A 17,908-nucleotide genomic window follows, 5' to 3' on the forward strand; every position below is an offset into this window, starting at 1 on the left:
GAAAATAATTGGAGCCCTTCAGACCAGATATGACAGCAGCCGGAACCAGGGCAGTAGCAGAGGGACCTGTTAAGAAGAGTCTGTGCTCCTGGATTTGGGTTGTGGGCACAGCTCACAGGATTCCCAACGAACTGACCGTTGGGTGTGACAGACGACTCCAAGGGGCATTAGATGCATGGAGGTTACAGCTATTAAGGATTTTTACTAGGGCTGTAACTCTCAGGAGGAGAGGAGGCAGCCAATAGAAGCCACGTTGTGACATGGAGAAGACCTGACCATTCATCTGAACACGGGATGGCAGAGAAGGAGAGAAGGAGGCCAATTCACTGCTTCGTTCTACATCTTTATTGAGATTCGACTGCCGGGCACGTGCAAGTCCCCAAGGGGACAACGGTGAACACAACAGCATGCTCCCTGACTCAGTGGAACGCCCTGACTTGCTGGTACTTAGGAAGCAAACCAAAACTTTAACTGTTATTGCTTTAATTATAACTTCAATGAATTAATATGCAAATACTAAACATTAAATTAGATATACAATTAATAAATATGTAATATGATATATAATATGTGTCACATAAAATATAAAGTATAATAGAATATACATTTAATATAAATGTAATTTGATTTTAATAATTGAATTATGTGTCATTATCAATGCTATTGTTTAATATTTATATTAATTAATATTACTACAATATTCTGTGCCAACCGTTGTATTCAAGACCAGAGATTCAAGGCAGATAAATGAGAAATGGTGAGAGTGTACCATTAAAATCTTGAGTAGGAAGAGCCCCATAGTGCTGGGAACAGAGGGTGCTAAACAAACAGGGAGGGACAGGACCCACCAGCCCTGCCTGAAGGGTGACTCCTACACTGGCCTTGAAGGAGGAGAGGGTGCTGTGGACTAGAGCTGAGTACAGGGTGTGAGCAAGTGTCAGCAGAGGGCAAGGGCTCACTCAGAACAAGCTGGTGTAGACAACCCCTGAGGTTTCAAGACTGAACTATATGGACTGTTTGCTCCCCAGGGGCGAGGACTCCCTCTATCTGGTTCACCATCGTGTCCCCAGGACCCAGCACGGCACCTGGCACACAGCAAGCAAAAAATATATTTTGAGTAGACACGAAGGGAGAGGAATAATGACTTCTTCTGGGGGGTGGGGGACAGGTTAAATTAGAAAAGAATTTGCGAGTCTCCCAGCAGCAATGCCATGGGGCAGTTTAGGAGGAGGACCCCCAGCCGGTGCCAGGGTTCTGGAAGCATGATGGTGACGCTCTGGACACACTCTCCACAGCGGGCACGGAAATACCTGTATTTCCTGAATGCTCTCCTCTTCTCTGGCATCCACCTTCTTCTCAACACCCTCACCACGGAGCAAGGCTTCCAGTGTGGTGCTTTCTGAGGTGAAGCCATCCTTTTTCAGGGGCAGCTCCACTTCTGAAAAGTAAGGACAGAGAAGCAGGGTCAGGTCATTAGAAGCAGGAGGGACAGGAGGGACAGCGGGTGGCCCTGAGGGCACGCAGGAACCAGAAGCTCTGGGTAGGGCTAGAGACAGCCTGCGCTCTCTCTCCTGGGTGGAACAGGAACACCGGAGTTGGGTCCGGCTTTTTCATCTCCTGTTCACAGTCCCAGAGACAGATTCCAACCCTGCCGATACCCGCACAGACAGCAGAGGCAGCACAGAAATGGTTCCAGATGGACAGTGACTATGGGCAAGGTGCATCTAGAGAGTGAGGGCAACAATGCCCAGTACCCCACAGGGCTGTTTTGTGGGACATAAATATGTTGCTTTACCTTGAAGTGCTTTGAAAACTCTACAGCAATACACCAACATTAGCCTCGAGTCTTACCATTCTCTCCCTCTACCCCAAGTCTTGTCTGGCAACTCCATGACCTCCCCTCAGCCACCCTGCCTGCCCAGCTCCAGGTTGCTCCACGAGAAGCTACTCTGGGACGCCTGGGTGGCTCAGTCAGTTGAGCATCTGACTCTTGATTTCGGCTCAGGTCATGATCCCAGGGTCATGGGATTGAGCCCTGAGTCAGGCTCCACACTGACTTAGTGTAGATCCTGCTTAAGATTCTCTCTCTCTCTCTCTCTCTCTCTCTCTCTCCCTCCCTCCCTCCCTCCCTCTGCTTCTCTCCCCCACAGGTGCTCTCTCTAAAATAAAATTTTAAAATATTTTTTTTTAATTTTAAAAAAGAAGCTGTTTCAACCTCAGAGAGGCTGTTCTCATCAAGGGATACAAAGACCACTAAAGCCAAGGGAAAAGAAGGGGGAGCACAGATGCCTAACAGACCCCAGATCGATGGCTGGGGGCCGCAGTGCCTGCACACCAGGGCACTTTTTCTGAAGATGTCACAGTTTGATTGGCTACCTAGGGCTTGAGGTCACAGGGCCCGCTGAGCAGTGGCGGCCAGAGTCAGCCCTACGTGTGGAAGAGACCAAGAGAAGGAAGCTGAATTCCTTTCTCAAGACGTCCCCCAAACTCTTAACCCAAAGGAAGATTTTTGGTTTTGTTTCTGTTAAATTAAAAACCGAAACCTCAGGTATGGGTGATCATATTTTGATTTGCTACAAAACATTCATCCAATCTCCTCTAATTCTGTACCTCATACCCCCATGGCAATGAGAGGCTTGGCTCCTATCCTGTTATCAGGTAAGATGAATACAGGAATATGAGGGATGGGTGCCCGAGAAAACAGTCAGGGGGAACAAATGGCCTAGGTGTAGGGGGAATTGAGAGTTTAGTGTAGGAACTATTGACAGAGGTGTGGGCAGGAGCAAGGGAACAACATGGAAGGGTGAAGCATCCCAGTGGGGAGCCATTACCACTGCTCAGCCTTTGCAAGAATCTGGACAGATCGGTGACTCGCAGCCTCAGTGAGCTCATGGGCAAAAGAACCAAGTCCAACCTCTCTCTTTCATCCTTGTCTTCCTCCTCTGCCCTCCCATTGGCCAACCTCAATTAGACGCCAGAAGGCAAGGGAGCCTCAGTGATGTGGCATACCAAGGTCGGTTTCCCAGGATAAAGGAGGCTAAAGGTCAGTGCCCCAGGATGAAGAGTGGATCGGGGGGAGAAATGGAAATAACAGCACAATCAAGTCCTCCTCTGCTGGGCTTATTCGACTCAGATGGAACTCCACCCACCCCCTTCCATCTCCTCAGAACCAGATGTAGGCTGACCAGTCCACAAGAAAGAGGCGCTATGGTATCCCAGCAAAACGGAAGAAACCAACCCCCCGGGAGAAAATGGTGGGAAGAAGAAAGAGCATCTAGAGTTCCTGGAGAGATAAGATCTTTGGGATTTTTTTCTTACCAAAAAAAAAGGCAAGCAAAGGAGAAGTACTCCATCAAGAAGTACTACCACCAAATCAACCACCTCTGAAAGTCATCCATATCCCTGTTCATTCAACAAATATTTACAAAGAACCACGGTGTTACCACTAGGCCCGCGGGAGGTTTACCAAATGCAGACGGCCCTGGCTTTTGGGTGGTTCACAATCTAAGGAGACACTAAACACGGCATGCAAAATAAATACGCAATTACAAAGTGTCATAAGTGCAATAGGGGGAAACAACAGAGGGAAATGTGAAGGAAGAACACTGTGGGGGGGGGCGGTTTACTTTCGATCAGGGGGTCAGGGAAGGCCTACGTGAGGAAGTTATGTTAAAGTTGAACGTCAGAGAAACAGTCCACTGTCTGCTTTAATGAGTTCAGGGCGTGAAACTCCAGAGCCTACTCTTCCTCCCAAGTCAAAAAAAGGCTTCCAAGCGTCTGATACAAAACAATGAAAGCATGTTGCCCTATGTCCTGTCCTCACTGAAAAGAGAACAGCTGGTCACCATCCTTCGAATTTATCATAATTATATATATATATATATATATATATATATATTTGAAGTTCCTATTTTAGTATCCCCCTTAGCCTCCTCAGCACCAAACAAACCCTATTTCCAGAATTGCACAGCATTTTAGAGCTGAAAAAAAAGCCTTACAGATGATCTGCTTTAATCATCTCATTTTATAAACAAGTGACCTGAGGCTCAGAGAAGTTAAGTAACTTCACAGAAAGCCACACAGCAGAATACGAATGCAGCCGAAGGATCCTTCCTAGAGGCCACGGAGATCATGAAGAGAGCCCCACTTTACGTATCCTATTTAGCATTCTGCAGGCCCAGGATGAGCCTCAGTGGGCGTTGATATGTTTGTGTACATGCAGGGTGCTTGGCGCATAGTAAACATTCAAACTGTGGCAACTGTTATTGCTATGTATTGTTTAACCCCCACCCCCACCCAAGAGGTGAGCACAGTTACTATCCCATTTCACAGATGAGGACGCTGCAGCTTAGGGAGGTATAGAACCTGTTTAGTGTCACATAGTTATTAAGGGGCAAAGCCCAGCCTGGACCCCAATCTGCCTCCAGAATCCACTCACATACTCTCTAGCTTGTACAGACGTCACCTTGTCTCTCTTTGGTTCTTCCTCGAAGAGCCCTTTTCCAAACCTTTGTGCATTTCCACTACATCTCTAAAATCTCTCCATAGTTTTCATATTTCGAAATAAAAGGCAGATCGTTGCTGAAGGTGAGGGCAGGTCTGTGTCATGATTCTGGGCTCTGCTCTATATGAACATTCCCATGTAGCATTCACCCCTTCTGCAACAATACTGACCCCACACGGAACTTTCCATCCATTGTGAACTTCCTTCTCTTCCTCCTTCTCCTTCTCCCTCTTCCTCCCCTGCTAAATACTCCTCCATCCTATTTTTCCATAATTCAGTCTACTCTCTTGGTCCTCTGGTCATTTACCAGATGGGCACGGTAAAAGAACCAAGAGCAAAAAGAGAACCAAATTGGGAACAGTGAAATGGGCTCCCTAAATGCAAAGAGCCAGAAGGGACTTCCAATAGCCTTTAGCAGACAATCCCTCAGGAGGAAAGCGTAGCACAGAAATATAAAGAGCCCTTCCCAGGGTCACCGAGAAACCTAGTGGCATCATCCTTGCCTAATTACCAAATATTTGATTGGCACATAGAAGTTCTGCATTCAGGGGCGCCTGGGTGGCGCAGTCGGTTAAGCGTCCGACTTCAGCCAGGTCACGATCTCGCGGTCCGTGAGTTCGAGCCCCGCGTCAGGCTCTGGGCTGATGGCTCGGAGCCTGGAGCCTGTTTCCAATTCTGTGTCTCCCTCTCTCTCTGCCCCTCCCCCGTTCATGCTCTGTCTCTCTCTGTCCCCAAAATAAATAAACGTTGAAAAAAAAAATTTTTTTTAAATAAAAATAAAAATAAAAATAAAAATAAAAATAAAAATAAAAAAAAAAAGAAGTTCTGCATTCAGATGGCCCTGTCGTCAAGCTCCCGCCCTGCCTTGTATTAGCTGAGGGACCACAGGCTAATGACTCAGACCTCCGAGTCTCTGTTTCCTTATGTGTTAAATAAGGATGATCACAGTGCTTCATAGGGTTGGTGTGAAAATTAAACAAGGTAATACACTGCCTAAGGAAACTCTGAAAGAGCCACAAAAAACCCCGCGTGGAAACAGAGTGGAAAATGAGGCTTATCAATTCTTGTTTTGATTTTGGTTTTCCTATTCAAAACTTATCATTCCAAATTCGATCGTATATGTAAAGAACGTGGGATGGTCCAAGGGCCCTGTAAATGCTCCAAGTAACTATCATCAAAGTTAGAATAATCCTGATTTTAATGTCCAACAGAAACAAAATGCAAGCTATTTACAAAATTTTAGGCTTTCCAGCAGCCACATTTTAGAAAGCAAAAAGCAACAGGTGCAACTAATTTCAATATATTTTCTCTAACCCACTACATCCAAAACATTATCATTTCAGTGTGTAACAAATATAAAAAAAAATAATAATTCAATCTTCTGCACTCTTTGATTTGCGTTGAGTCTTCAAAGCCTGGTGTTAATTTTATACTTAACAGCACATCTCAATTCAGATTAGCCATATTTCAAGGGTTTCGTAGCTACGTGTGGTTAGTGGCTACCATATTCACGCAGGTTGATAGTTTATAGTATTAAAAGGAACATGGGCTATGATTTTGTTTCCCAAAAACATGGAAGGACATTAAGTATGGCTCTTAACGCGGCCTTCTTCATACCCAGCTGAGCACCATTCCAGGCCAGCGTTCTAGCTGACCACTGGCAAACCCCGGTTTCAAAGCACTCTGGGTAAGGCTTGCAAGGTCAGAATGACAGGCCAACCAGTGCCCTCCCAACAAACTGGCAGAGGGTACATTCCCTGGCTCCTGACCACAGGAGGTCCCAGAGTGAAGGGAAAAACAAGGTAACAGGTCCAAGCTCTTGTACAACGTACATCCTAGACATGCTCCCTATTGAGCCCTCAGGGAATTCATTGATTGTTTTATTCTAATACACTCCATCTAGAGATAGGACTTAGTAATTCTTTATTAGCATACTCATTTTGACCCTCGAACAAATTTGGGGATCACATAACCTGACGGGAGCCATCACACATGTAACACGTAAAGAAAACGGTCCAAAACCCACACATAATTCATCTTTAAATTAGCCTGATTTTATACACAAGGATATAAACCCACGGATCGTTACTCTCTCCAGAGCGGCAGCAGCTGTCACCCAAGCCAGCCGCCTCCCTGGGCCCCCGTAAGCAGCGCTGCCTCCACTTCTAATTGGGAACAGAGATACTCCTTGGGTGACTTCCAGCACGATCCATCACACCAGAGACAGCTTCTGTGCAAACCGAAGCAAATCGGTTTCCAAATAAGAAAAAAACCTCTTAGACAAACAAGGATTGAAGCACAGGAAGTCTTTAAAAAAAAAAAAAAGAAAGAAAAGAAAAGAAAAGGAAAGAAAGAAAGAAAGAAAGAAAGAAAGAAAGAAAGAAAGAAAGGAGAAAGAAAGAAAGAAAAGAAAGAAAAATGCACAAATAAAAGCAAAAAAAAAAAAAAATTGCCAGAGAAGTGGCTTCTATCCAGGGCTGTGGACAGGGCAGCCATCCTCTCGGGTGGAAATCAAAGCCACAGGCTTTTGACACAGGTGCCCCAAGCCTGCCACCCAACACACTGAGAGCAAAGCTTCCACTGGGTTGTTGGAGCCACCGAGCTCATTAACAGGATGCGGGCGAGATGAACCCGAAAGTGCAACATGGGAGCACAGTGAGTAATTAAATCCCAGGCCATTTAAAAATGCAAACGCCTGGATGTCACAGGCTCACAGAGTCTCTGACTCCTCATGCATTTTTTGGCTCAGGGTGGAGGACTGGGAACCTGCAAGTCATATATGGATTATAATAAAATATGCCATATAAAAAACAGATTAAGACAGTTCTTCTTTGGGGAAATACACAAAGAGAGGAGCTGTCTGTTAGCTGTCGAGTTTGCACGAGATACCATCTTCCGGGAGGCTGTGCTCTGCCAACAGACAGACTGCCCCAAGGGAAATAGTGGTGAAACACCCCGACAAGGCACATCCATCCGTCCATCCATCACGGGCTCTCTCTGACGCAGGGGCCTGGAGACAGAGTAATGGTGCGAAAGGGAGGGAGAAACCCCCACAGACAATGGCACACAATCCTCGGCTACATCAGGAGGGCTCAGATTTTTTTTTTTTTTTTTTTGTTACCTGCCTCTAGTTTTTCTTTAAAAATACAAATGTGCAGTTTTCTCTTCTGAGTGCTTATTATTTTAAGGAGTTAAGCTCATCATATTTCCTTGGATTTATACATCAACTTATACCCGAGAAGCAAGGAGCTTAAGAATCATTATCTCATTCATCCCCATCAGAATCTCTGACTCATGGGGAGAAAGAATGGGGGGTGGATAGTGTTATCTCTCACCACACAGGAGAAGAGATTGGGGTGGGGGGGCACACCGAAGCCCTGATTTCCCGGGAATCCATCTGCTCATTCCTCAGGGGCGCCATTTTCTTGGCTGCATTTGACTCCCCGTTTTGTGATTCATAAAGCTCAAAATGGGTGAGGTTCACGTTGAGGACCCATCACCCAGGCTGCACCCTGCAGGCCCTCACTACCACCTGTTTTAGAATCCCAGGATATCCATACAACAGGAGGGCTGCTGGCCTCCACATATGGCCTCTGTCTCCCCTCTCTGGTGTGCCTACCCACTCACCCCCAAGCCAACATGGCAAGGATGGGCCCTCGTACACACCACTCAGGGGTGAGTACCTCAGATGAGCATTTCCCCACCCCTGAGACACAGAAGAACGTCCACACTGCCAAAGGAAGCTCACCAGTGGCTGGCAGACCAGGTCAATGCCTGGTGGGGCAGGGGGGAAGGATGGTGCCAGGCACATGGAGCGCTGAGATAGTACAAGGGCATACAGACAACCAGAGAGTGCAAGAGGCTGCTCAGGAGTGAAATCTCAGCTCTAGGACCCTAAACCACGCACTGGGCTTTGATCTCATCTGTAAAACTAGGGGATCAAAGCCCGCTTCCCGGTGTTGCTCTGGGGCCAAAGGAGACAAGGGACGCAGAGCGTCTGCCCAAGGGGCATGATGCTAACCAATGTGAGTGCCTTCCTTTCACCTCCAGGGTGGCGGCACCTGCCGGCAAACCCCTCACTCTCTGACACTCTCAGGCCATTGGAGGCGGTGTGGCAGCGTTTCCCCCAGCCTGGGCATGGGCCTAGGGAGAAAGATGCAAAGAGGCCAAGTCCAGAGCAGTGCTGAGGACAGAGGAGGTTGAGATGAGACAGAGCTCAAAGGCGAGATGCCAGCCTTGCTTCAGTTCCAGGGCAGGCACTGTCCTGCAGATTTGGAAATCACAGCAGAACCACATGGAAAATGCCCTGCCCTATTCATTTGTTGGACAAATCATTCCTAAACACTTACTGTGTACCAGGTTCTATTCTAAGGGCTGAGGACACAGCTGTGAACAGGAGAGGGAAAGTCCTGCCCTCATAGAAACTATATTCTAGTTGGGGGGGAGGGTGCAGAGAACAATTACCTAAAATAAATGAGTGAGGCCTATAGCACAACAGATGGTGACCAGTGCTTTGGAGAAAAACAGAGTAAAGGAGGGGACATTGGAGTATCCAAGGAAGTAGGAGGGTGATTACACCCTGAAATGTGGCTAGGAAAACACAAACCTGAGGAGGGGAAAGGGGGCACACCAATATCTAAGAAAGCATGTTCCAGGCACACGAGCCATCAGTGCAATGGCCCTGAGGCTGGGGCCCATCTGCCTGGAGGACGGTGAGCCAGGAGGCAGAGTAGGAGACCAGTTCAGAGTTACAGGGGCCTTGAAGGGCCATGCAGGCCACTGAGAGGAGGCTGGCTTCCACTCTGAGTGTGATCAGAAGCCATTGGAAGTTTTGAGCAAAGAGCGGCATGATGATGCCTGTATCTTAAGACGATCACTTTGAAAATAACTGAAGGAGGAAAGGCAGAGTGTGGACACCAGTTGGGAGTTACTGCAATATGTGTGGGTCCTCACCAATGATCCTGGTGCTCAGGAGAATGGCACAAACGAGCCCTGTCTTCATGGCACTTACATCCCGGTTTCTAGATACATCCAGGGGGCAGGACATTTTGGGAGCAGTCCCCTGACCCCTGAGTAGGGAGCATCCTCACACAGTGAACCAGGATAGAGTGCAGGTGCAGAGGCCAGGTGGCCAGTTCTGAGCGGCCAAAGTATGGTGCCACCCACACCAGGGCAAATTCACAGAGGAATGGCTTTCCAGAAGAAGGTAGACCAGCCTAGGCCATGGGCAGGAGAGAAAAGAGCCAGTCAGACAGGCCTGGCCTAGCACACCATGGGATGACAGGTGTCAGTAAAAGCAGGGAGGAAGCCTTCCAAGTTGACCTCTGTGCCCTGGGCAACGGATGCCAGAGTTCTGGGACATAAGAGGCAAGTTTTGCAAGCTTGGGTACCTCAGTGTAGAAGGTACCAGACTTGGGGCTTTTTAAAAGGCTCAAAGGCAGAATGCAGTCCCATTCCAGGCCAGACAGCACACACTCTTTGAGCTGGGCAGTAACTCCCGCAACAGGCTAGAGACAGACACAGTGTTAGCGGAGCCCCCCTCGGCCCACCCAGCAATGCAGCCCAGATGGCATCGCAGTGGAAGCCCTCCAGGCCCACCCTCCCTCGTGACCCTCAGAACAGTGCTGTGACGTGAGCTGAACAGCCACCATGGTGTGCATTTCACAGACGAAGAACGAAGGCCAGAGTCCTTAGGTAACTGCCCCAAATCACACAGCCAGTAGGTAGAGGGGTCTGGACTTGAACCCAGGCCTTGGGATCTCTGTTTGGTGTCTTTGATCCTGCAGAGCACAGCTGTAGGGCATAGCGAAGGCCCCTACGACCTAAAATCAAAGAGAGGCAAGATGGCAAAAGCCCCACGTGCCAGGCCAGGATCTGGAAGGGAAGCCCAGGTCAGCTGCCACGGGGTTCTGTCTGCTCGGTGTTCCTCATCTGTGAAATGGGGGTGCCGAGAGATAAACCATGTTCTCCGAGATTAAGATCAAACATTGGGCACCTTTCTTTCTTCTATCCCTTGAATAAATCTTTCCCGTCCACCTGCTATGTGCCAAGCCTGGTGCTGGGCGCTAGGAACGCAGATGAAGAAACAGGTGGGTCCCTGCCCTCAAAGCGTGTACCTTCTGGCGGGGAGAGACCCCAGTGAATGGGCAATGCGACACAGGGCGGCTCCTCGGTCCTATGACCCATGCTCTGAACACGGTTCTGCGGGGCGGGATGGCAAAGGGGACCGTGGAAAGTCAACAGCAGCTCTGCACACCATCCAGCCCACTCCCAGCTGCCACCCGTGTCCGCTGCCGGACCCAGCTCCCACAGCCCTGCAGAATGCAAGCAGTGCTGAGATGGCCCAGGCTTGGTCCCCCAGACGGCCAGGAAGGCAACAGGAGTATGGGGTCCGCAGCGGCCTGCCCACCTCTCCCCGGCTCTCCTGCTCCTGAGGCCAACACGAGCTGAAGAAGCTGCCGTTGCAAGCCTCCAGGATGGATGGCTGCGGGCTCTGACACCGCAGGAAGGAGATAAATGACTGGTCATTTCCCCCTGATGCACTTGAAGGCATCCATTCTCCCAGCTGTACCAAGCTCAGGCACCCCCCGTGCGGAGCCAGATAAGCACTGACAGATGTGGGTGGGAGCTGGAGCGTCCTTCTCCCTTGGAAGGACACAGCCAGACTCCTCTGCGGGCCAGGAGAAGGTCACGGTGTCCACTGGCTCACACCTGGCCGGGGGCTCCACGGGTCCCTTCCTTCGCCTCCCATCTCGCCCACCCCGCCGCCTGGCTCATCCCCGCGAGGAGCACCCGGGAAGGAGGGAGGGCGAGGGGCAGAGGGAGCCAGCTGACAGGCTCATCAATCTCGGGCTACATGCTTGGCACATCGGCACTCCTTAAGTTGTTCCCGGACCGGGAGGGTGCTGGAGGAATCAGGGGGACTGTCTCGAGGAGAAGAGAAATCACACCGAACATCAGAGAGCAAATGGTGGAAGAAGCCTGGAGACTATTAAAATGTGGGCCATGTACAGAAGCAGTAGGGAACTAATTAAGATGCAGGATTTGCAAAAGCTGGGGAAGTTGGCCGCAGCCTGCTCCCATCTGGAGAGTTCTGGCGGTTCAGTGTGGCAGGGACAGCACCCTAGGCAGGCGAAGCAGCCCCCCCCCAACCCCTGCCCAAGCAGGCGGGACTCAAGCCCCGTTGCCTGGACGGCCCCCACTTGGGAGCACCTTCCTGAGGATCTCTGTGACTTGCTTGTTGGTCTGCTAGGACACCCTCTTCTTTGAGGCACCCGGGGCTACCATCCCCCCAGGGTTCCTGTCCTTCCGCTCATGCTCCCCCAACAACGTGTGGTGATGACTATCCTGGTCATTCATCCCCAGTCATTGAGTGGCTGCCAAAGGCAAAACACACACACACACACACACACACATGCACACAGGAGAAATAACCAGAACACCCTATTATTCCTGGCTGCCTTCCCTCCCATCACCCTTGGAATTTGGCAAGGGTGGCAGAGAGCCGTGTTGCTCCCCAAGTATCCTGAAGCAGAAGGGATTTACAAGGCCTCAGGTACATTCCGGGAGCAGAATGAACATCTGGCGGAAAAGAACTCTTGGTCTGAGGACACCGCCATGAATGTGTGTGCTGGGTCCTGGAGCGACATGGCACCAGTTCCAACAGGCTCCCCCTTAGGGTTCTCTCCCTGGCTTCACCGCTGATACCCCCTGGGAAATTAACTTCCTGATTCAGTGCCACAGTTCCCCAACCTCTGAAACGAAGGTAAAATCTGCCCTAGACCAGGGGGACCAAGAGGTCTGGGGTTGGAAGATGCTAAATTGATCTAAGCAGACCATCCAAGCATTTAATCCAGAGAAACACAAGTAAAAGTTTGTTCCCAGCCTTTTTCTTTTCTTCATTCAAACACACACACACACACACACACACACACACACACACACACACACACACACACAAAATGGAGTTAAAGGCCTCTTTTTTAATCAGCTGGCTTTTGCCCAACATCTGCCCTGCTTCAGGGCCTTCTGGTGGATATTTACTATCCACCTTTCTCTCCTGCCAGCTCGGCTCCCCCTTTGCAAGGACAGAGCTCCATTCTTGGGGAAATGGTCCAGGGGAGGCCCCTCTCTGGCACCAGGCCTCTGCTCCAGTCCTCATGTTGCACGAATTGTGATGGCTGCGCCTTGAAACACCTTGCATTCGCCTCTGCAGCCAAGTGCAAGCTGCAGGGAACACTGAACTCCATTGTCAGTCAGCGGAGAGAAATAATGTTGTATGTGTTGTCCTTCAGACGCCCAGGCAAGTAGGAGGTTGCAAGATATTTATTCAAGACAGATTGGAGGGGTGATGTTAGGCGTGAGAAACACATAGGTCCAGGGACACAGAATGTTTTCAAGTCCCAGAGAGCTCTCCCCCGCTCTCAGCCCCATCCCACCCGCACACAGACACATTTTTATTTTCGGCAAGTAGTAAAGAAACACAGGCAGGATGGCATATTCACACCGTGGGAGATGGGATGACAGCAGCAGGATGAGTGTGCCCAACAGTGTGTAACTTCACTCTGAACAGTGACTGAGTGGCAGCCATGATCACCTCCCCACTCCCTGTCCTGAGATGTGGCCTCAGCCCAGATGAGCTCTGTGCTTTGGCGGGGGGGGGTGTGCTTGGGAGCCAGGGGGCTGAACCACAGGTAGGTGGTTCTATAGACCTGTCCTCAGACCTTCTCCAGGGGCCCTCAAGATTCTGGGATCTATACCCTCTCCCCTTGCCCCGACCTGGTTTCCTGACAGAGCTCTCAGCTCTGCAGACCTGAGGTCAAGGACAACTCTTACCTGATGGCCTCTGTTACTGAAAGCTGCCCACCGCTGGCAGGATTCAGGCAGAGACACAAAGGAAGACAAGAGGTACAAGCTGGGTGTTGGCAATGATAAATTGCTTGTGGCATCTCCTCATTATCCATAGGGGGGACTGACATGGAAGGAAACTCGTGCCTTGAGACAATTCTGCTCCGGGCCAGTGCCCCCATCTCTCACAAATCAGGGGAACTCCTCTCCCTCTCCCCCAAGGAAATGAGGGTGCTGACGGTGGAGCCCAAGGGAGGCTCCAAGTGTCACAGACATAACCACATTCCTGGAGCTTGTCAAGGGGACCTCAGGAGACTCACAGCAGGAGATTGGGAGGGAAGAGAGACGAGAGGATGGCATCACGGGGGCTAGGTGGTGGAGGGGTGCCAAGGATTGATTGGTTCATTCATTGGTTTTCTTTCAACATAAACTTAGTCTTCTAGTTTCCATAAATTTAAAGAGATTCAGCTCAGGTTGGACAAATTGATTATCGATTTTCAGCAAGGTTTGCCCAAAAAGGATTACACATAATGTTGTGCAATTTGCTTTTCTTTTTCCACTTAGTAGTATATCTTCGACATCCTTCCATTTTTTTCCTACTCATTTCTTTAAAAGGCAAAACAGTATTGCATTTTATGAATGTACCATATATTTAACTAGTCCCCTATCAATGGACCTTCTGGTTGTTCCCATTCTTTGTGGTCATTGTTGTTGCTGTTATGAACAATGTCACAATGGGTGACCTTACACACTGGGAGTATCTATTTATTTATAGGATGAATTCCTAGCAGCAGAATTTCTAGGTCAAAGGGCATGGGCGTTTTAAATACGGATAGGTACTAAGCATTGACCTTCAACAAGGTTATACCTAATTCCACTGCAGTGTGTCGAAGAGAGGCAATCCCTAGCCTTTCTCCCCATCTCTGTTTCCTTCAGCTTCTCCTCTGTCTCTGGGAAGGTGGGCCTTCGTTCACCCCACCTGACTGTCCTCACCTTCTAGGAATTTGCGGCAAACGGTCCGGGGACTCTGACCGTGACTCTACTCTGAGTCACCTTCAAAACTACCTGCCCAAACACCTCATTCTCTTTGAACCCAAATCAAAAGGAGTAAAAATAAGAGACAGTCATTTTAAAATATTGTCCAAGTTGACCCGGTGCTGGGGAAGACATGATATCCAAAAAAAAGGGAAAGAGTCCTCTCAGCTGGAAACTGCATTTTATAAACGATGAGGCAGAGCCGCTGAAAGGTGGGGACCTGCCAAGGGGACAGACAGAGAGTGGCTGAGATCCAGCTTGAGCTCTACCAACCCACCAAAAGGGACATCATTTTTTATAAATGTCCGCCCAGAGGGGGCGCCTTCTACTGCTGCACAAAGATGCCATCCAGGCTAGCTGAGGCCCTGGATGAAGGCCCTTTTCTGACATTTTGGCTTGTGTGAAAAACTCCATTTCAAATGGGAGCCGCCTCTAGGAAGAGAATGATACACGCTGCTTAGCATTCTCTAGATGGACCCTGACGCTTTGAGGTCCGAGGCTTAGGTTCCTTATCACCTACTCTCAGGCACTCTCCTGGCATCTTCATTCACAACCTGTGGTGGCAGGCCGGTGTGGTGGTACAGCCTGAAAGCCTGGCCCCAGGAGTCGGGACTCAGAACGGTATATGGAAATGACACACTTTTGGCCCAAGGCATTGGGGTTTTTGTTTTTAGCTGGCTTAGCAGTAGATCTGATCCCCCAAAGAGGAGAAACCAGTTCATCTGAGAAAGAGCTCTGTCATTCGAAAAGTTATTTATTCCAGGCCTGGATGTTTACTGCCAGCCTGGATTCTGGCACGGGAGAATGAGCCTGCCCTGGGTGAGCCCAACTTACTTAGGATCTTTTGCCACATCGGGATATGGTTACGCCTCCGAGGGCACGTCCTCAACAAGCTGGTGCTCACTTTTTCCGGAGAGGGCCCTCCCATCGGACCCTAGCTGACTTGGGCTCTGGGCCTTCACCACCCTGAGATCTGGAACAGCCACCTCGGCCTCTGCCCCAAGCATGAGGGCAGAGCCCAAGGAAATCTTACAAATAACCGTAGACAGACATGAGGACATGAGGCACTGGTGGGTACTTGGCCCCAGCAAACCACCAGCCCTAGGATTCTTCCTTTTCCCACCCCCTACAGGTCATGGCAGCCCCAAGGATGGGGCAAGTCCAAAGCCAGCTGTGATGCCAGCTGCTCCACAGTCAGCCACTGGGAGGCCAGTGTGCTCAAAGTAAATGTCTGTAGACAAAAGGGCCAGACACTCATAAAATAACTTCTTACTCAGTGTCACCAACAATGAGACTGTCAGTTCCCAGATATGTGAGCAGCACAGTAAACCTTCCTTGGCTCTGCCCACAGCCTGATTTCCCCAACATATAAAGTGGGCTTATTCCACTTTTATCCCTTCCTTCCTTCTCCACCTCCCAGGGCTCTGGTAGGGACCAAAGGAAATGCTATAAATGAAAATGCTTTGTAAAGGGCTTTGTAAATTACAGTGTGCTGTTCAGACACTGGTTATGATAATGACGATGATGATTCAATCAGGGTTCTCCATCCCCTGGGTGGCAGTGATTGGTAGGGCAGACATAAACTCAGCCAGCTAATCAGTCCTTCCCGCCACTTCTCTGCCACAGCTCTCGAAGGGGACTGCTTTCTGCTGAGGGTAATGAGTGCTGGGCCTGGGGCTGCTGATGGCCACCTTGTCTCCCCCACAAGGAGACGAGAGTTAGAGGTGGAAAGAGACACAGAGCCCTCACTTCAATGTTTGAGCCCCTGGATACAGCTATGCCTGAAACCAGCACAACTCTGAGATTTACCGTTATATGAACCAACTTCCCTATTTTTTTCCTTAGGCTAGTTTGATTTGTGCATCTGACATTTATTACTAAAGGAGAATTCCAACTATCTCTTGGATGCATTTTAATCACTTATATGTTAGTTTCATAATCATAAAATAACGTTTTTAAGGGAATTTTTTTTTTAGTATACCTCTGAGGGCATGAAGAAGCAGAAAAAAAGCACTGAACAGAGAAATCAACCAATGTGGATTCTATGCATATTCCCACAGGAATTGCTGTGTGACTTTGAGTACATCTCCTAACCTGCCTGGACCTCTCAAAATAGGCAATTGGAGTTAATGCTGTCTGAGTTATTTTATAGCACGAAATATCTTTGGTCCCATAAAACACAATCCAATTAGTCTAATACAAAGTGGTCTTAAGAAAGACTTTCTATACAAATGTTAAGAGTAAAGACTAACAATTAAAAATTAATGTCAAGTATTTGTAATAAAATCTTTTACACTAACAAATTACGTAGGAGATAGCCTCACATAGGAAATTTAATATGAATTCATATATGAACATGAAAATGCTCACCACATCTCCGATTAAATTGGGAAAATTAGAAACAAAAACTGAGAGGGCCTGGTTAAAATAGCTGTGGTATATTCATACAATGGAATATTGTGTAACTGTAAAAATGGAATGAGGAAATTCCTTATATGCTGATATGGCCAATGCCTGAGGCACATTTTTAAATGGAATGGGCAAAATGCAAGGTGGCTGTGCTGGGTCAAAAGACGAGGAAAAGGTCATATGGATGTACTTCTTGGTGTGTGCATAGAAAATCTCTTAAAGAATCTCAAAAACCTGGTACCTCTGATTAACTGATGGGGAAATATACCCAGAGGGTCCACGTACTCCAGCATGGAGACACATCCAGCTGGTGACAGGACACCTAAATAACACCCTCCCTTCAAAATCCACACAGCCAACCCAGCACGTACTCAGCCGCTGGCTGCAGCACCTACTGCAAAGCTCTGAGTGGGGTAGAATTCAATTGGTCCAGGCAAGGACCGAGTCAGGGATTACCACCTCACTCATCCATGGCACTTCCAGAAGAACAGGATGGATGATTCTGGAACAAAGAAGGAGGATGTCCCCACCTCCACAATAAATTGCTCATATCAACAATTATTCAGGTTTAATAAAGAAACATGGATGATGTGAAGCCATGCCATGCCAACCTGTGGTCTGGCCACCTTTAAAGCACTTTAAAACCACTGTTTCCCAAACTTCAGTGTGCCTTGTGGGAACGCAGTCCTGGGGAGGTGGTAAAATGCAGATTCTGATTTAGCAGGTCTGGGGTGAGGCCCAAGATTCGACATCTGTCCCAACCTCCCTGGGGATGCTGTGCTGCCGATCAAGAGCGCACTGTGAGTGTAGTTCTAGAACCACTCCAACCAATATGGGCACAACCAGCCACGTGTGATAACCGAGCGCTTGAAATGTGGCTAGTCTGCAACGAGATGCACTAAACATGTAAAATATAACACTGGAGTTAAAAAAAAAAAATACAAGAAAAAAAATGTAAAATGTCTTGACTCATAATTTCTACATTGATTACATGCTAAAATGATAATATTATGGCCATCTTAGGTTGAATATAATCCATACTTAAAATTAACTTCACCTGTTTCTTTCTCCTTTGTTCAGTGTGGCTACTAGAAAGTATGCAATGATACACGT

At 48.6% G+C, this 17,908-nt stretch overlaps 1 protein-coding gene across 4 annotated transcripts in view; it reads right to left on the reverse strand.

Moving 5' to 3' along the window:
* DPF3 (double PHD fingers 3) overlaps positions 1–17,908 on the reverse strand; it is a 270,407-nt gene that overhangs the window by 116,973 nt on the left and 135,526 nt on the right. For all 4 annotated transcript variants that reach the window (XR_005791035.1, XM_040477592.1, XM_040477594.1 and 1 more), the window contains exon 4: positions 1,311–1,438. Coding sequence is in view for 3 of the 4 variants with exons in the window: in XM_040477592.1 (XP_040333526.1) it covers positions 1,311–1,438 (128 nt within the window). In the remaining variant the exon portion in view is untranslated. The remainder of the gene's footprint in view (positions 1–1,310; positions 1,439–17,908) is intronic.

Source organism: Herpailurus yagouaroundi, unplaced genomic scaffold (genome assembly GCF_014898765.1).
Source record: "Herpailurus yagouaroundi ecotype Mexico unplaced genomic scaffold, PumYag 141, whole genome shotgun sequence".
NCBI classification, from domain to species: domain Eukaryota; kingdom Metazoa; phylum Chordata; class Mammalia; order Carnivora; family Felidae; genus Herpailurus; species Herpailurus yagouaroundi.